General features: G+C 50.5%; 1 protein-coding gene across 1 annotated transcript; it reads right to left on the bottom strand.

Annotated features, from left to right (window-relative positions):
- Positions 1-3,435: 3,435 nt before the first annotated feature.
- On the bottom strand, positions 3,436-3,738 carry LOC309449033 (feather keratin Cos1-1/Cos1-3/Cos2-1-like; the record flags this gene model as incomplete). The annotated part of the gene is made up of 1 exon (XM_082070943.1): positions 3,436-3,738. One exon carries the CDS (start codon positions 3,736-3,738, stop codon positions 3,436-3,438), a length of 303 nt encoding a protein of 100 aa, XP_081927069.1.
- Between the last annotated feature and the right edge of the window lie 22,814 nt (positions 3,739-26,552).

The raw sequence follows: 26,552 nt of genomic DNA, 5'->3' as shown, positions 1-26,552 counted from the left end.
GGACATGCTACTCACAAATGAAGAAGAACAGTTGGATGATGTAGAGTTCAAGGGCAGCCTTGCCTGCGTTGGCCAAAAGGCTGTGGAGCTCAAGATCCTGAGAGGACTGACCAAGACAAACAGGATGACTACTGCCCCAGACTACAGGAGAGCCCATGTCAGTCTTGTCAGGGACCTACCTGCTTGGCAGGGTGCCATGGGAAACTGTGCTGTAGCACAGAGGGCACCAGGACAGCTGGATGCCCCTCAAGAACATCCTCTTCAGAGCACAAGGATGGTCCTCTGCAATGTGGCAGCAGGGTGACACTGTGGGGCGCAACCACAGCCCCATGGGGACATACATCCCCAAAAAACAGTAACCTATGGACACATCGTCCCTACTGCAAGCTGAGCAGATATGAGAGGAATATTTTCCCCAACTGGATATTAAATCTTTCCTGCCAATTAATCATGGCCTGTGACATATCAGGGTGTTCCTGGAGCCCATCCCAAGCTGTAAGCAGTTAGTACCTTCCTGGTTGCAAGGTTAGAAAGACTTTCTGAGACAATTTTTTCACCTTTCCCTCACCCTGACTTTGTAGACATTCATCATTTTATTCTTGGGGTAATGGGGCAGATTTCCATGAATTAGGGCTACTTCTGCCCTGGTATCCAGCAGAGCCATAAACTGTTGTCTGTTGTGCTGAGCCCACAGGGTTACAAGCAGAACATAAGGATCATGTTTATTTCCACCCATGCCTGTGCCTGTACCCGTCCCTCTCCCTGTGCTGAAGAGGGGACAACCCTTCCCTGGGCTTGTTTGCAGGGAAGGGAGGATGCCACTCTGTGCACCCCCTGCCCCATGGCTCCACCTCACCATTTTGTGCCCAGACCCTTTTGAGATGCTGAGTCTGCATCTCACACAGGGCTGCTGCTTCAGCTCCAAACGTCCCCATGTTCACTATAAACACAATAGTGACGGCATTAACATCGCTTGAGTTTTCCTTACTTTTTCTTTGTTCTACTCTGTGTTTCCTGAAATAAGTCAATTCTTCAGGTGGGCTGGGACATTCAGCTAATTCCTCCTCACTTTCTCAATTCACCAGTAGAACCACCTGGCCAAGTGTCCTATGACAGACCCCCATACCTGTGTGTGGGGCCAGCCAGGCATTTGGTGTCTCTCTTCTTCACTATCCTTTCTCTACAAAGGTATTTCCAACTAGGACCTGCTGACTACACCAAGTGTTTTGCACCAGGAGCTGCTGCTTTTTTTAGATTCCCTGACTCTCCTTAAATATGAAGCATGATGTTCATGGGATGGAATACTCTTATTGATCAGTTTGGATGTCAGTCAAGATCTGTCCCATCTATGACCCCATTCCTTGATGCCTCACACCTGTGGGCAGAGCACTCACAATGTCCTTGGTTCTCAGACAAGAGCAATTAAAATGTTAACTCTCTGCTGGGGTGTTATCTCTTGTTCTCAAATGAAGTCCAAATAATGAATGTACTAACTATGAAAAAGGAAGGTTTCTAACTGTATGGAGAAAATTAACTTATTTTCAGTCAAATCAGCACACCTATGAAGAAAGAGAAGGCAGTAGAGTTGATCCTATGTCCTTCAGATGCCAGGAGTCCCAAGCTATAATATGTGCTGTCAAACAGGCAGCTCCAATCAGGGCACACCACGACATATGGATCCTGCTCATGGAAGTGTGTCTTTTGGTCCATCAAGCTTTTAGAAGATTTTTATAAAATAAAATATCTCTATTCATAATTTCTGCTATGAAACAGGAAAAGTGTTTGCATGAGAACTTCTTACTGCATTTTAGACACAGGCAAGGACACCCAGAGAGTGTAACCACGGGCACCGAGCAGGAGCTGCCTCCAGGCTCATCAGTTACAATCGACTGGATGAATTTTGCCTCTGGCCAAGGGATCTGTGCAGTGCAACATTGCCCTGAAGGGCAAACTCTGCATATAGCACAGCAGAGGACAAAGCCTCCTCAGTAATCTGTCACATGGACCATTAACTCCTTGATGTATGGGGATCTTTGGCTGAGGGTGATGGCACCCTGCCAGTTGTTTACATCATGTGGACAAATACCAGCTCTTGAACCTGCTCAGAGCAGCTTTCACATCCTTGTTTCTTGGGGTCTACATCAAGGGGTTGGGCAGGGGATTAAGAACAATGTAAAGAACAGCCACTGCTCTGCCTGGTTCAAGGCAGCTCCCATGTAGGTGAAGAAATATGGGCCATAGAAACAGGCCACAGCAATGAAATGAGAAGCACAGGGTAAGACAGCCCAGTGTCTGCATTCTGCAAAGCGGAGCCACAGCGTAATTTAGATCACCATTAAATAAAACAACCTCAGGCAACAATGCCAACAGTTTGAAGTGTAAAACCTGCATGGATCCTGTGTCCCTTTCCTACCGATCCAAGGTCTCCTCAGTTGCACAGCCAAGCTGGGGGTCATGCTAAGGGCCAGTGGCAGCCCTCTAGCAGTGCTTTGCAGAAGGGCTTGCTCGTCTGTCAGGAATAATGTCATTCCTCCCCCTTCATCAAGGACAATTACAAATGGTAGCATCGATGTGAAGGACCTGAAGTACCTTGCAGTTGTTGCAAGATTTAGTGCAGTAAGGTTAGGAAGTGCAACTATTCTGCTTTTAAAGACAGATATTAAGAGAGCAACTAGGGAGGAAAGATTTCACACATGCAACTGAAATGCCCTTGTGAAACTTTTGGCTTTCATTCATTCTGAGATATGCTTCGTCAGCCATAATGCCCTTTGCTTGGAGGACATGGGTGTACAGATTTCCATCTTTCCACCTAGAAAAAAAAAAATAGGAGACTGTAGTGGCTGCCAAGCGACATTTCCACCAAACAAAGAGGCTGAGATTTATGTTTAAAAATACCCTTTCTCAGCTCCAATGGATGGTGCCCAAATTAGGAGCCACTGCAGAGTGTCCCAACTTCCCATTCTTTTGTCAGTGGAGAAGGATCACCTTGAACCCTCACCCGCTTCCACTCCAAAGTAACATGCTGCTTCTTTGGCAGCTTGGGGAGATTCCACACAGGGAAGGACCACATAGAGGCCAGGCTTCAATGCAGCAGAACTTTAATGCATAAAAGAGGGAAACAAAGTCACTGCAAGTGAAGGACAGCAGTGCAGGAATCCAAAGAGGAATCCCAAGGTCTGCAGTCCATGGTCATGAAGAACTTTGTGCATGATGTTCATCTGTCTGCCCCATAGAGGGAGAAAAGACAGCTGATCCCCACAAGGCTGGACCTGGGGAAACCTTGTTGCCAAGAGGAACCAAAGGAAACAAAGAAAAAGGTAAAAAAGGTAAAGCCATTCAGCTCTACTGAAAACACAGCCAATATCTCATTCCTTTGCCCAGCACCATGTTTTGAGTTCCTCAAGGTGTCTCCCTGGGCCTTTCCCAGAGTCTTTATCAGCGCAGGTACCTTCTGCCAAAGTAGCGGCCAGAAATGCCAGAGAGGTCACAGCAGCCAGAGTTGATGGGCACTCCATCACAGCTGAGGATTCTGCCAACAGCAGCAGAGGTGGAGGAGCCCACAACGGTGTTCTGTGGGAAGGAGCTGAGGATGGGGCCAGGCAGGGTCACCACCACAGGCGAGGGCTCAATGACAACAGTGGAGTTCTGGCACTGCCTGACACAGGGCTCATTGCAGCTGTTGGCCAGTGGGGTCGGGCCACAGGGCTGGCAGGGCAGGCACTGGTCATAGCAGGACATGTCTTGAGAGCGGAGGTTCACCTGGGAGAGAGGGCAGGGAGAAGGCAGGGCATAAAAGCAGATAAGAAGTAGCCTGGTTACCCTCTCCAAAAGCAGCCAAGGCCACTACTGAGTGGGGAGCTTGAAGACATGCCAGGAGGCGCACAACCTTCACTGCCCTACAAGGAGCCGCACAGCATAGGGCAGCTCTCTCTTAGTGAAAAACCAAAACGCCCCTCTGCAGCCTCCCAGCCTCTCTCTAAGAAGAACTTCTCACCCCTTCCATATCCCATGATAAGGAGACGCAAATTGAGGAAAGAACATAGCCAATATGAGCAGAGATGCCCATCAGTGACAGATGTCAAGTTGGAAGAGAATCAGATGGAACTTCAGACTTACCTGGTTCCCAGTCAGAAGGAGGCAAGAGAAGTGGATGAGAGAGCAGGGACTTGGGCTGCCTTTTATACCCGCCCTTCATTGCCGCAGGACCAGAGGCACCCTTGGCAGAGGTAACAATTTTCGGACAAGCTCATCTTGAATGCAAACACATGGGCTGTGCTTTAGCTTCCAACACTGCTGCCTTTTCATTTCCAGGCTCGTGCCATGCTCATTCTCCAGTGAAGGCTTTGTCTGATCTCTGGGATTAAAGGCCCCTGGATTTGCCAGGCAGGAATGCAGAGGTGCAGACAGAAGACTCAGTTCAGGTGCTGGATGGGTCTAAGATGTCATGGGCAAATGATGTCATTCTGGGTTACTCTGTGTTCTTTGATATACCAGTCTCAGGAAGAAGCTGCAACCATAATCGACTGCATGCCCTTGGGCTCCCAATGCATTAGGATGTGACAAGTCCTCATCTTTCCTTAACTTCTCAGCTCACCCTGATGGTTTTTGTGAGTGTTGTGTTCCTTGAATTTGACACCATCCTGCCTAACACTGCCCCAGGAGTCATCAGCAGAGTCCATGAACTTCTCTTAATGTGATAGTTCATGGTCTTGCTATGTGTGTTCTTTTCCTGGGTGTACTTGCAAGCAGCCAAGTTTGTGCAGACAGACAATTGTGTATAATTGCACACTGATGTGCATGAGCCTAAGTATGTATGTCCTTGTCTGTCAATGATCACAACAAAATGTGCGGTTCATTACAGGGACACTCTCTACTGCTCTGTCCATGAGCACCACAGAGCAGCAGGTTCCCGGGGCCTGAAGGAACCCGAGTGCAGCTGAGTGATGTTTGCACCAGCCTGCCAGAGATCTGCCCAGGGAAGAGAAATGCAGCCCCTGTCTCCTGAGCCCTCCTTCTCCTGCCCGTCCAAGGCTGTCACTTCCCTGCTGTTGATTTCAGCTCACAACAAGGGTGATTTCAGTCCAGTTTGAATCCTTGGTTTAATTCAGTGTAACAACACTGGATTTGTCTCAGCAGGGCTGGCAGTCTCCCCTCCCTGCATCTCCAGACCAGGAAACGCCTGCTCTCCCCAGCACCAGAGAGTTCAAAAGGAGGGGTTTGCTTTGTGGGTAAGGAGGACGGCTGAGGAATCCTCTCGACCATGTGCTGGCCATTCCTGAGGGGATCTCCTTCCAATGCACTCTAGAATGTGTCTGAGATGGGATAGAGCCCCATCTCATGCACAAGTGAATGCCAATGTGCAGTAGATTGATCAGGTCCTGTGTCAGGCAAGAATTATGGCCTTCAATCAGAGAGCCACTGACTGAAGTGAACATGGAGTCTGATGTTGCTGTGCTGTGAGTAGAAAGACAGACTGTGTAGCTTCCACTGGGAAAGCCAAACAACAGGCTTTGGACTTCAGAAGGCACTGACCATCATGTCTTGCATTACAGTTTCAGTCCTAGTGCCAAGGAACTGCCCATGGAAGGGAAGGAACATGGAATTCAAAAAAACATGCCCAAAACACAGCTGTTGTCCCTCTTTCTAACAAGGACTGTTCCCAGCAAACACTTTGCTGAAGCTTCCACTCCTGAGTGTCTGTCAGCTGGAGCTCAGTTGAGGGCATCCTGCCTTCCCTTCAGTGACCTCAGTGAGATCAATGCCAGGGAGCTCTGCTGGGAGAGCTCAGCCAGGGCTGATTTGCCCTCTCCATGAAGCTGCTTTGAGCTGAGGACAATGGGCCAAACCCATTGCTTTCTCACGAGGTAACAGGCACTGTGGACACGGAAAGGGCAGGGATATCTGTACCTGGAGCTTAGCAAGACCTTTGGCACTTTCTCTCTTACTTCTTTCATGACCAAGTATGAGATGAATGGGTGCAGTGAAAGGATGATAAGGTGTGGAGAAAATTGCCTGGACTAACAGGCTCAGATGGTTATGACCTCAGTGCAAAGCTCAGCTGCCCAACACTTATTGGTGGGCTGTAGTAGTAGGGATCCAGTAGTAGAACCAATACTGTTTGATGCTTTAAGTAATGCCATGAGTCAGGGGAAGTGGGGAACTCCCAGAGAGTCTGGGCATAACACCCAGCAAGGGAAATGGGCCATAACAGTTGGACATGGCTCCTGGTCAAAGGACCTGAACAGTCTGAAGAAGTGGGCTGATTGGAAACTCATGGATGCCAAAACCAGCAAGGACAAGGTTTTGCATGTGGGGGAGTAACTAGCTGGTTCATGCAGTCATGTAGGCTAGAACTGGCTGCCTGGGAAGCAGATCCACAGAAAAGGATGTGGGGTTTTAAGGGTGACCCATCTGACTATGAGACAGCAGTGTGCCTTTGCAGCAAAAGGACCAGCTGCGTCCCGAGCTGTGTTAATGTTTTGCCAGCAGGTGCAAGAAAACGACCCTTTCCATCTGGCCCATTTGAGATCATATCTGGAGTACTGCTGCCACACTGGGGCTCCCAGCTCAAGGAAGAGTATCAACATATGGAAGTGAGTTCAACAAGGCCACTGTACATGTTAGGCAGCTGATGAACATGACATGCAAGGAGACACTGAGAGAAATGGGTGTCTTCATCTTGGACGAGAGATGTCTAGGAGGAATTTCTTGCTTTCTATAATTGCTTGTTTGGAGGAACACAAGAAGATGCACATCGCCCATGTAAGTGCCCAGGAGACAGACTTGGTGCAATTTCTATCCTGTGAGGTGCTCAAGAATGGACTGAATGTGACTTTGAGCAACAGAATCTAATGGGATCTGTTCTGAGCAGAGGAATGATCTAGGTGACCTCTGAAGGTCCCTTCTACCCTACATACTGACTCCGTATTTCTCCTCCTCCCCTACTCACACTGACACCTGCAGAGCCATGGGCACATGTGTCCCCACACCCCCTCTGCCACACAACTTTCAGGCATTGTGCTGGGATTACACAGAGACAGCTGAAGGGAGGCTCTCATCCTGCTCACTGCAAAGCCCAGGAAACCAGTGGCTGTTGTTTCCAGCCCCTGAGCTCGGAGACAGCTCTGGGAAGCTGGTCTCCTGGGTCAGGGCCCTGCTGTTCCCCAGGCTGCAGATGGCGCTGTGCGAGCTTCATCTTGCTGGAGGAACGGGCGAGTCCATTTCCCAGGAGCCAAAGTTGTGGCCGTGAAGAGCCCCGGAGCCCTGTAAGCCCGGGCGAAAATCCGAGCGGCGCAGGCGCAGGACGCAGCCCTTGGGCGGAGCTCGCGGTGGAGAGAGGAGAGAGGAGGAGGATCGGAGCGGAGAGCCGGGGCTGGCGGGGGGCAGCGAGGCGCGGCCGGAGGAGCGGCGGGATGCGGCGGTGCCAGGGCGCAGGGCTGGCCGGACTGGCCGCGGTGCTCCTGGGTGCGCGGGGCTGGATGGGGGACGGGGCTGAGCCTCGGGTGGTCCCCGCAGGTCCCTCGAAGCTGTCGTCCCCTCTGGCTTCTTCACAGACTTCTGCCCCAAAGCCACCCTCCCTCCGTCCCACATTCCCTCTAGAAAACTCATCGTTCTATTCTTTTTCCAGTCCTCCCTGTTTCCTTTTTTGTCTCTGTGTCTTTTCCTATAACTCATGCAGTCATTCTTTCCCCTTGCTTCTTTGTGTTTATCAGTCTTTTAACCCACTTATTTTCTTAAATGATTCCACCCTTCCACCTATCGTCCATGCATTCATGTCTCCACCAAATACTATGGACACTTGCATTACTCGTGTGTGCACATCTTCTGGAACCCCTTCTCATCATCTCTTTTTGTTCCTCAGTGCTTCTGTGGGATTTGTTCCAGGAAGCAGCAGGCAGGGCTTTGAGGTTTTGAGGAATTTTGAGGGTTTGAGGATTTTTTTCTTCTTTTTCTCCCCGGCAGTGGCTTCGGGCAGAGCCCAGGTGCAGCAGGAGCCGTCGGCAGAGACCTCCGAGGGCACTGAAATCAGCATCAACTGCTCACACCCCAACATACAGATCGGTTATTACATCTTCTGGTACCGTCTCCTCCCGGGCCGAGGTCCCGAACTCCTCGTGTGGGGTACTAAAGGCTCCAAAGCGCTGTCGGACCCGCCGGGACGGCTGTCGGTGGCGGCAGACCGCCGGTCCAGCGCCCTGTTGCTCGAACGGCCCCGGCGCGGGGACGCGGCGGTGTATTACTGCGCCGTGGGAGACACGGGGAGAGGAGCCGGGGCTGCGGCCGGACACGAACCGCCGCGGGCGGGGCCGGGCGGGTGTGGCGGGGGAGGGGAGAACCCCTGGCCGGGCCCGCCAGGGGGCGCCGCTGCTCTGCCCGCAGGGGGCGACCGGCCCCGCCCGATCCCGGGGCGGTTCCCCCGCCCGACCGACACCGGCTTCAGCATCTCTTGGTCTCTCTTGCAGTCGCTGTCTGGGCTCAGCACCTCTTCTCATCGACGGCTGCTGCGGGTCTGCAGGCAGCAAAGCCGTCCGCAGCTCCTGAAGGCAGCAAAGAGCTGCACTTGGGCAGCGCTACATGTGGAGACTGAGACGGTCTGTGCAAGGCAGGGAGGGGAGTAGGGTGCTTTCCACAAGGCTCTCTTGCTTCCCCAGAAACGGCTCAGAGCTTTCTGGGAAACGTGGCATCCTATGGCCTGTCTGTAAAGACCTGCAGCATTGTCTCAGAGGTCACTGATTCCCATCCAGCCCATGGCAGCCTGGTCCTCCTCTTGCCTCTGTCCTCCTCCCACCTAGAATGCTGAGCTCTTTTTACCTTTTAGGAAGGCAAAGCGACAGCTGTAGGTCCTTCCCATGGGAACATGTCACAGGGAGTTCATGGTGTCACAGCAAACTGACCCCAAATCCTCCAAAGAGGTGCTCAGCTTAGTGGGTATCTCATTAGAGCTTATCTCCTTTGTGAAAACACACCAACAGATCCATCCCAGTGCTTTTTCCCTTCCCAAGGACACACACAAAGGTCTAAACCCTACATATGGAGTAACACTTATAGGATCCTTGGGCATTCAAATGATGCAATTAAGAATGATGTAATGAAGAAACCAATGCCCCGAGGAGTTACCAAAGTTGCAATGAGAGTCAGCCCTTACATGGCAAAGGTGCATTCCAACAAACCAGAAATGTTTGTCAGAGCTCTGCCATGTTTTCTTTACTGTGGTCTGCCACCTGCTCCTCAGCCCTGGCAGGGCCAAACTTTCATCTGCCCTGAAGTGGTTACCTTGCCTTGCAGCCATGGTTGTTTTTATTCCTCTGGCACCAACATACACAAGGGATTTACCCCAGCACACCTCTGGTTCCTCTCTCTAGCCTGGGTAGCTGTTTCCTTCTGGACATGACAAAGCTGTTCCAGACCGAGTAGTACATTGCCCTGAATGAAGCACAAACGTAGTGAAGCAGGGTGACCCCGAAGTGGCACGTGGCTTTGTGTTCTCCATGGGTCTCATAACAATGGTGGGAATGGCCTCATCCTTGTCACTGTGGGGAGTGAGCAGCCCCTGAAAAAGTAGTTCTGTTCTACCTTGGTAAACTTACCTTCCTGGAGATCTCCTGCACCAACCACCCTTGTCCCCCAAATGCTGGAGAATTTTTCTGTTTCCTGCTGTCATTTTTCCACATCTTCATGAGCATGACTGAGTTTATGATCCTTTCAGCTGTGTCCTTTGATCATCATATCACAATATGCAAATACTCTGTAAAACACTCTATCATGACAAAGAAAGCCTACTTCCTGCTGGTACTGGGAGCATGGGCAGTGGGCTTTGTGCTCATCTTCTCCCAGGTGGCTCTGCTGTTGAAGCATCCTTTCTGTACCAAGAACATTGTTGAATACTTCTACCATAATGTTGGGCCAGCATGAGCATGTCAAGTTGGGTCTGAGTTGACATCAATTCCTGAAAATCTCTGTAACCCCACTTTATTATTAATCAATGTGCTGGTTTGACTCAAATAGATTTAATTTTATCATGCCACTAGAAAACTTTCTTTTTTTTTTTTTTAGCCAGCATGTTTGTTTGAACAAGAATATAACACTCCAGGACAGAGTTGAAGTTTTTAATTGTTATCTGGGAGCAAGGACTTTCAGAGCACTCTTTCTCCTTTTGTGAGGCAGCTGGGAAGAGGGACACAGATGGGGCAGACCTTGACTGACATCCAGACTGATCAATAAGAATATTCCATGTCATTAGCATTGTGCTTCATATTTAAGGATGTTTGGGATCTTCCAGCTAGGCTTTGGGATGGAGTCAGGATGGACAGGGATGAAGACCTGTTATGGTTCTGCTCTGTTTTGGTGGAGTGCTATTCGTGAGTTCCTTTATTTCAAACTTCTTCCGTCCTGCCATTTTACAGTGACCTCTGGGCCTTTCTGCCTTTTTTTCTCTTCTGTCTCTGGGATCGGCTGTTCAGGACCAGAGTATGGCTTCCTGGGACTGGCTGTGCAGTGCAGACAGAGTTCATGAGGGATTACATTGAGATTCTTTGTTTTCTATTTCAATTTTATATATAGTAGTAGTAGTAGTAGCAGTATATGAATGTTATTTTGTTATTTTATTAAACTGTGTTTAAATCAGTCCATGAGTTTTTCTCTTCTATTTTGATTCTATACCCTGTTTGGGGTGGGGAGGTGGGGGAGTGAGCAAGTGGTTATTGTAGTTATATTGCTGGTTTGGGTTAAACCGTGACGGTCAGGGAAGAGCAGGTGATACTGATGAAGGATTTTGGAAGCTGTCCCTCCAGGAGAAAAGTATCTCTGCCAGTGTTTGAACTTACCAGCTGGGGAAAGGGCAACACCCACAGCCCCCTATGTGAACGGGTGCATGGCTGGCTGGCTGGCTAGCTGGATGGATGGATGGATGGATGGATGGATGGATGGATGGATGGATAGATGGATGGATGGATGGGTGGATGCTGGATGGATGGGTGGATGGACAGATGTGTTCTGTTCATCACACTGACCCTGGCTGAGGCTTCTGATGTGCTTTTGATCAAATCAGTGCCCAGTAGCATCGGTCAAACAAGAGGGATGGTTGTGAATAAACGTTGCCTGCCACAGCCAGCTCACAGGTGTTCCATTGCCACCTGCACTTCTCAAGGGGACTAGGATGATCAGCTCCTGCACAGAGCTTTTAGGGAGCAGAGCTGATCCTGACATAGCAGGACCTTGGGGGTCCTGGTCTCGAGCAAAGCTGCTCCATCCACTCTTGGGGATGAGCAGGCACCACAGAGCAGTGATGGACCTGTGGGTGCTGGTCACTGTCTTTGGACTGTCCTGGCCTATGGGGGCGCTGGGCTTTCAGGGCCTCCAGTGTGTGACCCAGTGTGGTTAATCCCGATACTGACTTGTGAATGGTGTCAGCCTTGCATGCCTGCCCAGTCCTGGGCCCTGCCAGCTTCTGTAGGGGTGGTGGTAGGGCTGCATGGGGGGAACCAATCCCTGCTGCCGGTGCCCATGTGTGCTGGCCATGGCCCTAAATCAATCAATTGAGGAGGTGAGGCCGTGGGGCATCCCTAAGGATATTCCATCCATCCGCACTCCTGCTGTCCCTTGGGGACATCTTTTGTCCTCTTCTCCTTCCCTAGCACATCAGTGACCAGAGCAAGAGGTGTCCCATGCCCAGGAGCCTGCAGGGTGTCTTGCCTCCATTGCCTCCCACAGAGTCATAGCTTCGCACCCAAGGATAACAGAGGTTGTGCTGCTTCTTTGCAGGAACTCTGGGTGTATGTTTGGGCTAAAACACTGCAAGGGGAGGGCTGATTGCTACTTGCTCTGGGGTGTCTGGGTTGTTTTCCGTACTGTCACAGGATAGTGCCCCAAAAGGGTCCAGCGCACTGGGTCTCAGTAGCTCATTTTCCCTGAGCAGGCTGGGAGGGCACACATGGACGAAAGTCCCACTCAGAGGCCCAGGCTGGGATGCAGAAATCTTTAAAGAGTCTAAAGAGGGAACTGGGGCCCTAGATGCAAGGATCACTGGGGATAAGTGACAGTCTGCACCGCTTTGCCATTTTAAAGTTCACACAGAGTATCTGGCTGTATTTCACAAAGGGTGAAGGCTGGATTTGGAGAGCCTTGCAGCTAGGGGAGCAGAAGAAAAGGAAGAAAGGAAAAAAGGAAGAGAGCAAGAAAGAAAGAGAAAGAAAGGAAGAAAGGAAGAGAAAGACAGGAAGAAAGGAAGAGAAAGACAGGAAGAAAGGAAGAAAAGAAGGAAGAAAGGAAAGAAGAAAGGAAGAGAGGAGTAGGTAGAAAAAAAATGGATAAGGAAACATGATCCATGTTCATGTTCGTGGATTCATTCTTTGTCCAGCACTATGTCGGTACTTCCTGGGGAGCCTTCCCAAGGGCCATGTCCAGTAGCTTTAGCAGGGGAGGCACTTTCTGCCACAATAACAGCTGGAAATGCTAGAGAGGTCAGAGCACCCAGAGCTGATGGGCACTCCATCACAGCTGAGGGTTCTACCAACAGCAGCAGTGGTGAAGGAGCCCATAACGGTGTTCTATGGGAAGGAGATGAGGATGGGGCCAGGCAGGTTGACCACCACAGGTGAGGGCTCAATGACAGCAGTGGACTTCTGGCTCTGCCTGACACAGGGCTCGTTGCAGCTGTTGGCCAGTGGGATTGGGCTGCAGGGCTGGCAGGGCAGGCACTGATCATAGCAGGACATGCTCTAAGGCTCTGGATGTGCAGCTGGGAGTGATGCAGCGATGAAGCAGAGCACAAAGGTGGGTGAAGAGCAGCATGGTTACATTGTCACAAAGGAACCAAGGCCACTACTGAATTGGGACATGGAAGCAGTGCCAGGAGACACAGAGTCTTCATTGATTCAGCCTGCCAGGTCTCTACAAAGACCAGGGAACCTCTCTTCCAGTGAATAAACCTAAAGCCCCAGGCTCTTTGAGTAGACATTCTCCACGTTTGCCTCTCCCATGGCAAGGAGCTCCAGGACCAAAAAGTGAACAAAGCCAACATGAGCCAAGAGGTGTACTGAGGAGAGATCTGACTTTGGAAGAGGAGAAGAGACTTCAGACCCACCTGGCACCCAAGCAGAAGGAGGCAAGACACGTGGATGAGAGAGCAGGCAGGGACTTGCCTGCCTTTTATACCTGCCCTTCATTGCTGCAGAACAAGAGGCACCCTTGGCAGGGGTAACAATTTTTTGACAAGCTCATCTTGAATGTAAACCATCACAGCTAATGAGATGGGCGGTGCTTTGGTTTCCTGCACTGCTGCCTTTTCATATCCAGGTTTGTGCCATGCCCATTCCCCAGTGAAGGCTTCTTCTAATCCCTGGGATGAAAAGCCCCAGGATTTCTAGGGTAGTAATGAAGTGGTGCAGGCAGAAGACTCAGCTCAAGTGCTGCATTTGTCTGAAGCAGACAAATATTGTCATTCTGGGACACCCTGTGGGGGCTGAAGTGTCGCTCTCAGGAAGAAGCTCCAGGGATCCTCAGCTGGATTCCCAACTGCTCCTGTGCATAAGGACGTGCCATGTCCACCTCTTTCCCTCCCTCCTCAGCTCACCCCCAATGGTCACTTTTTTCCTCCCCAGGTGTGTGCATTATGCTGCTGGTTTTGACCCATCCTGCCTAGCACTGCCCTCAGGACCAATTATTGGACTGTTTTGACTGGTCTCCTCTCTGTGCAGTCTGTGAGTACACAGACAATGCCATGGGCTTGCCTGGGGCCTTGTCCTTCCCCAGAATGCTCTAGCATTGCTGTGGTTCCCCCCCGGTGTCCTCAATAGAGTCTACAGTTGGTTGTGTTCCTACGTGTGTTCTTGTCTTGTGTGCTATTGCGAGCAGCTCTTTTTGTGTCAATTCACTTGAGAGCACAAATTTGTGCATGATTCCACACCTGTGTGTATGAGCCTGTGTGCGTGTGTCCTTGTCACTCATCAGGAAGAAATGAGGCGCTCACAGCAGGGACACTCGCTATTGTTTTGTTCATGAGCAACATGTGTCCAGGGTCAGAAGGAGCCCAAGTGCACTTCAATGGCATGAAACTGCTAGAGATCTAACCATGCAAGAGGTGCTGAAATGCAGCACCTGCCTCCTGAGCCCTGCTTTTCCTGCCCCTCCAAACTTGCCCTTCTCTACTGTTGATTTCCAGCCACAACAATGACGGTTTCACTCCAGTTTAGATCCTTCACAGAATTAAAAGTACCAGTATTTGAAATGCCTCAGCATGGCAGGCAGTCCCCTCTAGTTCTCCCTCCAGGTGAGAGCACAGCTACAAGACAGCTGAGAAGGATGGGGATTGCGTTATGGGCAAGGAGAAAGACTGAAGAATCCTGCACAACCATGTGTTGGCCATTCCTAAGTGGATGTGTTTCCAGTGCACTGTTGAATGTGTCTGGGATGGCACAGAGCCCACGCTTGTGTCCAAGACAACGTCAAATGTACTTGTGGGGCCCATGGATTAGGTGTTGTGCCATGTAGGGACTGCGACCTTGGATGAGACAGGCATGGAGAGGAGAGGAGAGGAGAGGAGAGGAGAGGAGAGGAGAGGAGAGGAGAGGAGAGGAGAGGAGAGGAGAGGAGAGGAGAGGAGAGGAGAGGAGAGGAGAGGAGAGGAGAGGAGAGGAGAGGAGGGGAGGGGGATGGGGAGGGGGGAGGGGAGGGGAGGGGAGGGGAAGGAAGAGAAGGGGGAAGAGGAGGGGGAGGAGGAGGCGGCGCGTCCGGAGCAGAGAGCCGGGGCTGCCGGGGGGCAGCCTTGTGCGAGCGGCGGAGCGGCGGGATGCGGCGGTGCCGGGGCTCAGGGCTGGCGGGACTGGCCGCGGTTCTCCTGGGTGCGCGGGGCTGGCGGGGCTGGGTGGGCGCCCAGGCTTTGCCCCGTTTATTCCCTTGGGACCCACCACAAACTCTTCCTTCTCCTTTTTGTCTCTCGTTCCTCTCTCGTTACCCTTTAACAGCTCTTTTGAGTCTCCCTCTTTTCCATTGTATCTGTGATTACAAAACTGCTTGCAGGTACTCCTACCTTTCCATACACGCGCTATTTCCTCTGTAAATTCAACAGTTCTTATTTACCTGATTTCAGCCCACTTTCATTGTAACACTCACTCTTGCTCTCCACTCTTCCTACCTTCATTCATCTCTCCACTCCTCTTTCTACTTATCTCTCCAGGCCACTTCCATCAGTAACCACTCTTCCTACTCTCTGAAGACCCTCTGCTCTCTCCCTCTGTTTCCTTCATATTTGTAGGAGCAAGTTTGCTTTCCTGCACCTCTCCATTATTCAAATACATAATCTAATCCCCTTATGCTTTCAGCATATATTATTTTTTCTGAATCCAACCCTCCATACCTCACTGTAATACATCCATTCTCCTCTCTCCTCAGCCCCTCCTCATCCATCCATCCATTATTCTGACTTTCTTTCTGTGTCAGGGTACATCAATTCCAAAATCCCTCCAAGCTTCTTCTCTGGCTCCACACACATCCAGCACATGACCACTCTCCATCCCTGTTCATGGGTACATCTTCCCATCCTTTCTGGTCCATCTCCTTCTCACTGCCATTCTACCTAACAATTTCTTGGGGAAAATCCGAGCTGGGAGACCTTTGATGATCTTTGGTCTTTTTTCCTTCTTTCTCTGTAGTGACTGTGGGCAAAGCCCAGGTGCAGCAGGACGCTTCGGCAGAGACCACCGAGGGCACCGGCATCAGCATCAACTGCTCACACCCCAACATACAATCATACGACTACATCTACTGGTACCGTCAGCTCCCGGGCCGACGTCCCGAATTCCTCGTGAGCAGTCTTAGAGGCTCCAAAGCGCTGTCGGACCCGCCAGGGCGGCTGTCGGTGGCGGCAGACCGCCGGTCCAGCGCCCTGTGGCTCACCCAGCCCCGGCGCGGGGACGCGGCGGTGTATTACTGCGCCGTGGATGACACGGTGAGAGGAGCCGGGGCTGCGGTCGGGCACGATCCGCCGCGGGCGGGGTCGGGCGGGTGTAGGGGGGAGCGGGTGAACAACCCCGGTCGGATCCGCCAGGGGGCGCTGCCGCTCCACCCGCCGGTGCCGCCTTGTCCCGCCCGGCCCATGGCCGTTCCTTCGCCCGAGCGGCACCGGCACCAGCTTCAGCATCAACATCGGCATCGCCGTTGACATTTCCGTTGGCACCCCCCGCGGGACGGAGACAGAAATACCCCCTCACAGCACGGTGGAATCGTGATCGGAGCAGTGTCGGTGTCCGGTGGTGGCCGGGAAAGAGAGACTGCAGCCGCCGGCCCCGCCGGCGAGGAGCAGCGACTTTCTGCTCTGCAGAGGGAGGCGGGCAGAGAGATCCTCCTGCCCAGGGGCAGCTGCACGGCCCTTGCTCCTGCTGCAATGACCCTCCCATGGAACAGACGGGAGCTCTTCTTGGGCTTTTGGTTTTCCCCACCAGCACAGCCAAGGGACCCCAGAGCAGGTGCTTTCCTCTGCTCTGTAAACACAGGGACTCCTGTGCTAAAGTGCTAATGCAAAATTTGACTTAGAAAACAACAACCAGAAGGGTTTTCATGCGTTGCTACTTTGTTAAAGCTCAGATATGAAATTAAACACTGTGTCCTCCAGCTACACACTTTCAGGGAGATTTCAAAAACTTCCTGTTAGTGTTACAAAGTCATTGCATGGAGTTCAGGAGTTCAAGCTCCACATCAACCAAGAACAGGGGATGTCAAGGTCACAGGCACCTTCAAACACTCCCCACAGTGGCTCATTATTGAGACCACGAGCTTGTTTGTCAGGATTCAGAAGCTTGGCAGTTGAGGCCCAGGAGACAGCACAAAGCTTGCACTGGTCCCACTGACCGCAGCCCCAAGTGATGCCAGGTTTCTACTTGAAAAGTGAGACAGAAAGACATCAGCTAATTTGCCCTGAGCAGCTGGAGGTCTGAGGTGAGTGAGAGCTGGCAGGAGGCCTCTGGGAAGAGACTGTGGGCTCCAGCCAGTCCCCAGGGGCATCTGTATGGCTGGAGTAGCTCACAGAGCTGTTCACAGCCCATGGTCAGAGGTTACAGAGGCACAGAGTGAAGGATCAGCCCTGCTCCCTGTCACAGCTGGACTTCCTAACTGTGTTTCCAGGACAAATAAGGCAGAGCAACAGGCATGGCCAGTCCAGCACACAGATCTGTCACATGCTCACATGGTATTGACCCCTCTTCTCACTGCCTTCTTCTGTCTTCCCACACTTGCTCCCGGCCAAACTACCTTTCCTGGTCTCAGCTCCTTCCCCTAAGTATTTCCAGGCTTGCAAAATCACCAAATGCTTTTCCATTGCATCCCATAATGAGGTCTGATACTGATGTATTCAGAAACATTGATGAGTCTATATGATGGTATTCTCACCATTCTGGATGGCAGGAGAAGATCACCATGGACTGTTCTCCCTTGCTGGGGGGTGGCTGGACTTGGTGTGATCTCCAGAAGGAGCAAAAAGCTGTAGTTGATCTCTCCACAGAGCCTCTTCATGGCAGAAGTGGGGAGTCCCAAGGACATCCAACTGAGAAGACTCGCTTCTTCATTCCCTCCCATCAGCTCTGTACACACATTCCAAGATCCCCCCGAACCCTCTCTTCCCCAGGCTGAACACTGCCAGCCCTCTCAGTGTATCCTCATAGGAAAGATGCTCCAGTCCCTGCACCATTTTGCTGGTCTTGACACAGTATCTTTCTTGTACCAGGAGGCCCAGAACTGGAGCCAGAGCTCCAGAGTTGGCCTCACCAGTGGTGAGTAGAGAGGAAGGGTCAGGTCCCTTGTTCTGCTGGAGATGCACTTGCTACTGCAGCCCAGGCTGCTGTTGGCCTTCCTTGCCATGAGTGTCCATTGCCACAGCAGACACAGGAACACCCCAGAGCTGCTGAAACTGAGCAGGACACAGCAGTGAGTATTCAGGAGAAGTATCCCAGCTGCTTGTCCAGCTCTTCCTCTTCCCTCAGCCAGGCACTGGACAAGAGTTTCTGTTGAACACCTTGAACTGTCTCCCTGCTCTTCCCGTGTCTCCTCCAGCTTAGGGACTGACCAGTGCTTTCCTGGGGGCTGGGGTGGAGTCCCTGTGTCCCCATGGGTTCTCTGCCCAACAGAAAACTGCTGGTGGCTGTACTTCTGGGATGTGTCTTTCTGGGATCTTATTTACTCCAGGAACAGGAAACTTTCAGCATTTTGAGGAACTCACTCACCTGAGCAAGTTCAGCAGAGGCCCCTGTAAGGGCGTGTGGAGTGTGAGAGCAGCTGGTTCACTAAGGCTGGCTGATCAAGTCCCTTTTCCTTTCAAAGGGAAGAACAAGACCAAGGGAAAGCGATAAACAAAGCATACAATGACACCAAGCTCTCAGTAAGTGATAAGGGATGCAGGGAAGGAGACCAGAGCTCTGCAGCCTCTAATTGATGAGCCATTGGGAAACTGCAGGTGTAGCTTTGAAGTGGGACAGTCTGAGCTGTGTAAGTGACAGGGAGTGAGAGGAGCAACATAAGGATTCTGGATGTATGAGGGGGTTTTGCAGGACTAGAGAACACTTCTTAAGGCATGTGTAGGGGAAGGGCCAAAGGAAGGGGGAAAGAGGAGACTGGGGAGGAGCAAGGGGACTGAACAGAAAGGAGGAAGAAAATAGAAGGCTGTACCTGCAGCTGAGGCAGGACTGGTCAGTGCATTTCTTGGAAAGATCCCTATGCCTGACCACTACAGTCCCCCCGGCCTTCTTATTATATCCTTTCTTAACCATCCTTCTGTGTAACGTCCCATGTTTGAGTGCCAGTAGTTGGGGAGAGTGGTGTGAAAGAGAGAACTGGGTGCCAGTAACTGGATGGACTGTGCTGTGTGCAGCAAGGCCTCCAGCCAGCAGCTGGAGAAGAGACCTCTGCTCCCAGGTCTGTCAGTCTCTGTGTCAGTAGCTGGAGGGACAACATCGCACATGCATGTGTGAGAAGTCATTAGAGGGATCTCAGTGTTTGTTGGTGTTCTTTCTGAATTTGATGCTCACGTGTGTTTGTGGAATTTTTTGGCATATTGCAAACTTGCTTGCCCAGTGAGTGGGAGGAAAAGTTGTACCTAAAGCCAAAGCCAACGGTGGGTGAGGTGGCCCAAGGCCAGCACATGACTGCTCAACAGATTGGTACTACCAAGCTGTGGTAATGTTTGAGGGATCCAAGAGTGTGGAGATAACTGTGAGATGAGTGGGTGATTGTGTCCATCTCTTTGTCAGTGAACATCAGACTGGCCATGCCAGGGAGAAGGAGGAGCCCCAGGTGCTGGGTCAGAGGGCCCTGGCTCCAGGCAGGGCTATGAGATGGGCTGAGGGCCCATGCTGCTATTTGAGGGGTGCAGGAATGCGGGTGTGCTGGTGACTCCAGAGGGTGAGGGGGTGTTTGTTTGAACTATTGAAATGTATGACCCAGGTGTAATGGAGACAGTCCAATAAAGAGACACTTAGATGATGAAGAGACTGGAGAATCTCTGACATTGTGATAGACTGAGAAGCCTGGGACTGCTCAGCACAGAGAAATCTCAGGGAGATCTCATCAGTGTCTGCAATTATCTGAAGGGAGGTTGTGAGGAACATGAAGCCAGGCTCTTCCCCATGGTGTCCAGTGACAGGACAAGAGGCACTTGGCACAAAGGGAAACAGTGGAGACCCTCTCTGAACACCAGGAAACACTGTTTCACTGTGAGGGTGAGTGAGCTCTGGCACAGGATGTCCAGAGTGGTTGTGGAGTCTCCATCCTTGGAGAACTTGCCTTCTTCAGTATCCCAAAGAGAAGCTGTGAAGAGAAAGATTTTTGATGCTTCTAACACTTGACTGCAAGTTGAGGAGCCAGATGGAGCCAAACTCAGCTTGAGCACATTGCAAAAGGCAATGGACCTGGTTGGGAACAGGGAAAATTCCTCCTAGAAACTTGGAATTGTGTTATTTTAATGATATAGGTGGAGCATGGGTGGAGATGGATCTCAGTTAGAATGAGACTCTGACTCCACAGAACGTTGATTAAAATACTGGAGATAAAACAAGAGTGTAAAAGGGGATGGCACAGGTAATGTGATGCCCTTTCAATCGTGGGAATCCTGAGTTATGGAGCATGATGTGGAGCTCAAATTGGGTTTTAGCACATAGTACAAATCCCAGCCATGCAGGAATTTGCTGGTATTGTCATCTTTTCAGTTTTCATGGGACATTCTTAGAAATACAACACTTCAAATTTCTAGTGTTGAGTGAAAGGACATTTATATGAAAGACCAGTGCTTCACTCCCAGATCAACACAAGGACATGTTTGTGGCAACATTGCCAAATTTGTCAGGTGATCTATACAGCTCAGCACAACACAGGCCTATGCCTGCCCAGGTCAGGTTAACTTAACGATAATGAACAGTTTGTTACCTCTGCCATTACTGGTGCCTGGTATCATTCTGGAAAGTGAATGTGAGTAGGGGTCCCCACCTGCAGTACCCCCACATGCCCTTTCAGCTCTGGGTGCAAGGCTACTCTATGCCCACCCCTCACAGTGCAGCACTGCAATGGGTGCCCCATGTGCTCCCTGGGAGTAGGGGGTGACCTACTGGTCCCTCATCCTGTTCCCTGATGACCCCTCACCCTTTTCCCTAGACCAGGAGTACATCGTCCATGTCACCTCTGGGTTTGTGGAACCCAGCAACCCCACTAGAGCCAGGTTCCTCTCTCACACTGTGGATTTTCCCAGCAGGAACAGGACACGCCCAGAACTCCTGGGCAGGATCACAGCAATATAATCTCCTGGTTTGGAGGATTTGAGGGAGAGGTGTTGTTCTCAGTAGCTGAGGAAAGAAAGGGAGAAGAAAGAGAAACAGAAGAGTCTTCTGTTTCCAAAGGAAATAACAGTGTCACCAGAAAGCTGAGGATCCCAGAGGAAAATGTGAAATGTCCATGGGGAAAGAAACCTCTGATCTCCTAAATGGCCCAGAAGTGGTTGTGCAGAATAGCAGGCGATTCCAGTTCCGGCTTTGAGAATTCCACTGTGAGCTGACTGGGAACAGCCCCTTCCCATGACTGGGGCTCTCAGAGTGCCCAGGACCCCTGATTGTGGAAATGCTGACAAAGCCTTTGGCTGAGGGAGCCACAGGTGTTGCTGCTGGAGGAGGGAGAAACCCAGAAGGAGCATTTGAAGCACAGGAAGAACAGATCAGTTGTCTTCCCCACTTCCACATTTGCTCCCCCAGCAGAGTGGTTTCCGGTAGCTCTGGTATCTCGGGGCTGGGAGGTGCTTTTCTGACTCTCACTCAACAGGCAGTTCGGTCTCGTCATGCACCTCGGGTATCTCGTCCTCACTGCCTTTCTGGGGCAACTGCTGGGTAAGTCTTGGATTTTCCTCAACAGTCTTTCTTCCTCTGTAGAAACCCTCACCAGCCTTATCAGGTCCATATGGGAAAATATTCTTGAATTATAGGAGATCATTGGGACAGATTAGCTCACATTTGTGTTTTTGCATTGGCTCTCTCAATGTGTTTTTACTGTTCAAAAGGGGAGAGGACATCTCAGACCTCTTCTCCTGCTTTTCTATTGCCTTCAATCCAGCTCTCTCTGTCTCTCTTCTCTGATCCACAGGCTGTCTTCATGGGAGATCCCAGCTGTCTCTACACTCTCACATTTCTTCCTTTTCAACAGAAATTAGTAGAGCTTGTCAAAGCTGCCCCAGCGACTATAAAGCTCTCATGCGATTGACATTAATAGGGGTCCCATTCTGCCTCCTGGCTGGCACATCAGCCATGGCTTCCAGTTTTCTCCTTTTTCTTGTTGTCATAGCCAGGGTTCCCTTATTTCATGCTCAGCATTCTATACACTCAGGGAGCCACGAACCCTCTAAGAGAAATATGGGGAAGAAAGATGATTTTTTTTTTTATTGCTCCATGGATGGCTCGTCCTGCTGGAGGGGTGCTGGTCCCCGGACGTGAAGGGCAGGCATGACAGGTTGTTCCTTGGTCCTCTGGGCACTAGGAGCAGGAGCAGGGACACAGCACAGCTCTTCTCAGAATCCACACTTGCTTGTGATCTTCACCCTCCTGCCCAGAACTACTCTCTACCTCCTTGTCCCCAGGCATAAGGATTTTCCTGTAGGGTAGGGGACAAGGAACCTTCTACAGGAGGGTTTTGCATCCATTCCTGATTTGCTTCCCAGAGCCCTTTCCTGCAGAGCTGCTGACCTTCACTTTCTTCCAGGCACCATGGGGCAGGTCACTGTCACCCAGCAAGAAGGACAAGTCACGGTGAAGCAGAAAGACACCTTCCAAACAACCTGCACATACCAGACCTCCAGCTTTAATGGCTTGTTCTGGTACCAGCAGAGGAAAGGCCAAGCTCCCCAGCTGGTCTCATATCAAGCAGGATCTGGCCTCAAGCGCAGCGACCGTTTCAGCACATCTCTGAACACCACGGGGAAATACAGCGTCCTGCAGGTGGAGGAAGTCGAGGTGTCTGACAGTGCCTTGTACCTCTGTGCTGTGCAAGACACCCTGGTACAGGGAGCTTCCTTGGCTGTGCAAGAACCCCGGGGAGGGAGGGGCTGTGTCTGTGCAAGGCTGAGCTCGTGGGAAGGGGCCCTGAGCTGTGTCCTGGCAGCGCTGCTTCCCCTGTGCCCCCAGGGATCTGCAGGGGAAGATCCTCTAATAATATGTTTTCTGTCCATTCCAGACACCATTTATGCACACATGGTATTCAATATTCTCATACCACAGAAGGTGAAGGCAGTATCCTCTTCTTGTCAATACATGCAAAGCTCAGTTTCTGGTAAAGTGCAAGCAGCACACATGAACATTTGTATTGACATATTAACAATTTGTTCATCTTGACCACTAGTAATAACCACAGGAACATCTGTCATCTGCAACACTATCTGGTTTAGTCTTGTCTTGAGATGGAGAAACCTTAAAACTGGTTTAATTGTGTTATTCCCCTCTTGACTGGGAACAGCCCCTTCCCATGACTGGGGCTCTCAGAGTGCCCAGGACCCCTGATTGTGGAAATGCTGACAAAGCACTTTGACTGCAATTTGACTAGGAGTCAACCACCTTATTCTATAAGTATGACAGCCTGAGTGAGCCCACTTTGAGCTCTCTCTGCTAAATGAGCTGGCTGTACAGCAAAGGTTTTACTGCTCACAGGTCAGTGGATGATCGCAATTTAAATTTCTGATTAATCATTTACCTGAAGTAAATGCAGACTGAATATAATGAATCAACTAGAAGTATACACTTGTGTTATTTTTTATACACTCTGTGCTTCACGTTTACTAAGTAAGCTGAATTTGTTGCAATTCTTAAGCTGTAAGTTCTCCTCATATTTACCAAAATCAACTACAAACTACACTGAACACGTACAAGATAAGGCCTAGTTCGCACTTTGCTGGAAGGAATGAAATTGACTGAGGAAAAAATAATGATCCCAAGGGTAACACCGAGACATTACAGACATCTGCAAAACGGGGCCTGTTTTGCACTCACTGAGAAGAAAAGTATTTATTCAAACACAAGAGTGCCTGCAAAGCTATGGACCATAAACAATGTTTATAACTAAACAAAACAAAGGCACATGTGAGATCAGTGAAAAAGATCCAATGAGAAGCAAGAAGACCCCAAAGTGCTCTTGGACAGAAACATGGTATGAATGGTCTTTAAAGACATGGAAGATTATGGTTTTCTATGTTCAGGTTGAAACTCTGAGCAGGTACCCAGACTGAGTCAGCCCTCCTGCTATTCTACTCCTTTTCTTAAAAGAAAAAAAAAAAAAAGAAAAAAGAAAAAAATATTTATTTATGAGAATTTTGTTTCCTGAAAGTTTTCTCCATGAATTGACATCAGGCCTTCCCTGAAAGTCTGGCTCTGGATGTCTAAAACACAGACTTAGGAGCCAATGGTTATCAGGGAGGGAAGATGCCTGAAATTTTCCTCCACAAATGGGTATCAGGCTCCTGTGGAGAAGGGAAGCAACATTCGGCTTGGCATATTTCAGCGGAGGGACACAAAGATGATGAGGGGGCTGGAGCATCTTTCTTATGAGGAGAGACTGCGAGAGCTGTGTCTGTTCAGCCTGGAGAAAAGAAGGCTGAGAGGGGATCTTGTTCATGCTTATAAGTATCTCAAGCCTGGGTGTCAAGATGATTGGGCCAGACTCCTTTCAGTGGTGTTCAATGATGAGAGGCAATGGACACTGACTGAAGCACAGAAGGTTCCATCTAAACATGTGGGGAAACTTCTTTACTTTGAGGGTGACACAGCCCAGGAACAGGCTGCCCAGAGAGGTTGTAGAGTCTCCTTCACTGGAGACATTCAAAACTCGCCTGGACACAATCCTGTGTGATCTGATCTGGTGACCATGCTTTGCTAAAGGTGGGTTGGACTAGACAATCTCTGCAACCCCAGCCATTCTGTGATTCTGTGATCATCACCCCAAGGAATCTATGTAGACATTCAGTTTTCTAGGGGGAGCTGGTCAGTTCCTTCTGCTCATATTGTGCTATGAACTGGCACTTGTGATAGCAAGTGTCCTGTGTCTGCTTCATCAGGAATGAACTTCACAGTTCTGTTTCCCTAATGTGTCTTTGGTTTGGTTTGGTTTGGTTTGGTTTGGTTTGGTTTGGTTTGGTTTGGTTTGGTTTGGTTTGGTTTGGTTTGGTTTGGTTTGGTTTGGTTTGGTTTTTTCCTGAGCACAGAGGTGGCTCCTCAACAGAAACAGCTCCACAAACAGCAGCTCTTGCAGAAACTCCACATGCAGGGCCAGGCGCTGTCCCTCACTCTGCTGGCTCAGGGGGGACAGATGCAGCACAGCCTCTGCTTTACAGACAACGCCTCTCCAAGCTTCTCCTGGTCACACATGTGACATCTCAATGCTTGTGCCAGCCTGGACCCCACACCCTGTCCCCTGGGCAAACACAAGACCTAACCCAGCACAACAGCACAGCCCAGAGAAAGGCAGCATTGCCATTGACTAACAGGAGCAAAAGTCACACCAGTTTTGAAAAGTGTCAAGATTGTCCAAAGCAGCTGTAACATTATGCACCTTTGACATGTAACCATCTTTGTCCCCTTGGAAGCTGTATGTCCCAGTCCCCAGGAAGGAAACACCAGGCAGCCAGTGACCTGAACCCGTAGTAGGAGCCCCTGAGCTTCTAAATTTCAGGAATATCTGGGTAGGCTAGACCAAGAAAGCAAGAGCAGGGAGGCAGGAGTGAGGATGACCCAGATCACAGCCTTGGTCAGGCAGTGCCCACACTAGCAAGGTGCAGGGGTGAGGAAGCCCATGGGAAGATTTTATGACCTCATTCTCTGCTGCAGGACAAAAATGGAGGGGCATGAGAAAAGCAGGACATGGGTGGGGTGTATGGAGGGGAAATTTTTGATGCAGGCAATCCATGAACGGAACAGAGGAGAGGCTGTGTTGGACATGCTACTCACAAATGAAGAACAGTTGGATGATGTAGAGTTCAAGGGCAGCCTTGCCTGCGTTGGCCAAAAGGCTGTGGAGCTCAAGATCCTGAGAGGACTGACCAAGACAAACAGGATGACTACTGCCCCAGACTACAGGAGAGCCCGTGTCAGTCTTGTCAGGGACCTACCTGCTTGGCAGGGTGCCATGGGAAACTGTGCTGTAGCGCAGAGGGCAGCAGGACAGCTGGATGCCCCTCAAGAACATCCTCTTCAGAGCACAAGGATGGTCCTCTGCAATGTGGCAGCAGGGTGACACTGTGGGGCGCAACCACAGCCCCATGGGGACATACATCCCCAAAAAACAGTAACCTATGGACACATCGTCCCTACTGCAAGCTGAGCAGATATGAGAGGAATATTTTCCCCAACTGGATATTAAATCTTTCCTGCCAATTAATCATGGCCTGTGACATATCAGAGTGTTCCTGGAGCCCATCCCAAGCTGTAAGCAGTTAGTACCTTCCTGGCTGCAAGGTTAGAAAGACTTTCTGAGACAATTTTTTCACCTTTCCCTCACCCTGACTTTGTAGATACTCATCATTTTATTCTTGGGGTAATGGGGCAGATTTCCATGAATTAGGGCTACTTCTGCCCTGGTATCCAGCAGAGCCATAACTTGTTGTTTATTGTGCTGGGCCCACAGGGTTACAAGCAGAACATAAGGATCATGTTTATTTCCACCCATGTTTGTGCCTGTACCCGTCCGTCTCCCCATGCTGAAGAGGGGACAACCCTTCCCTGGGCTTGTTTGCAGGGAAGGGAGGATGCCACTCTGTGCACCCCCTGCCCCATGGCTCCACCTCACCATTTTGTGCCCAGACCTCTTTGAGATGCTGAGTCTGCATCTCACACAGGGCTGCTGCTTCAGCTCCAAACATCCCCATGTTCACTATAAACACAATAGTAACAGCATTAACATCGCATGAGTTTTCCTTACCTTTTCTTTGTTCTACTCTGTGTTTCCTGAAATAAGTTAATTCTTCAGGTGGGCTGGGACATTCAGCTAATTCCTCCTCACTTTCTCAATTCACCAGGAGAACCACCTGGCCAAGTGTCCTGTGACAGCCCCCCATG

This window comes from Streptopelia decaocto (assembly GCF_964273445.1).
Source record: "Streptopelia decaocto genome assembly, chromosome: 22".
In the NCBI taxonomy this organism is placed as follows: domain Eukaryota; kingdom Metazoa; phylum Chordata; class Aves; order Columbiformes; family Columbidae; genus Streptopelia; species Streptopelia decaocto.
Note: the sequence above shows the minus strand (reverse complement) of the source record. Positions and strands in the feature narration are given on the sequence as shown.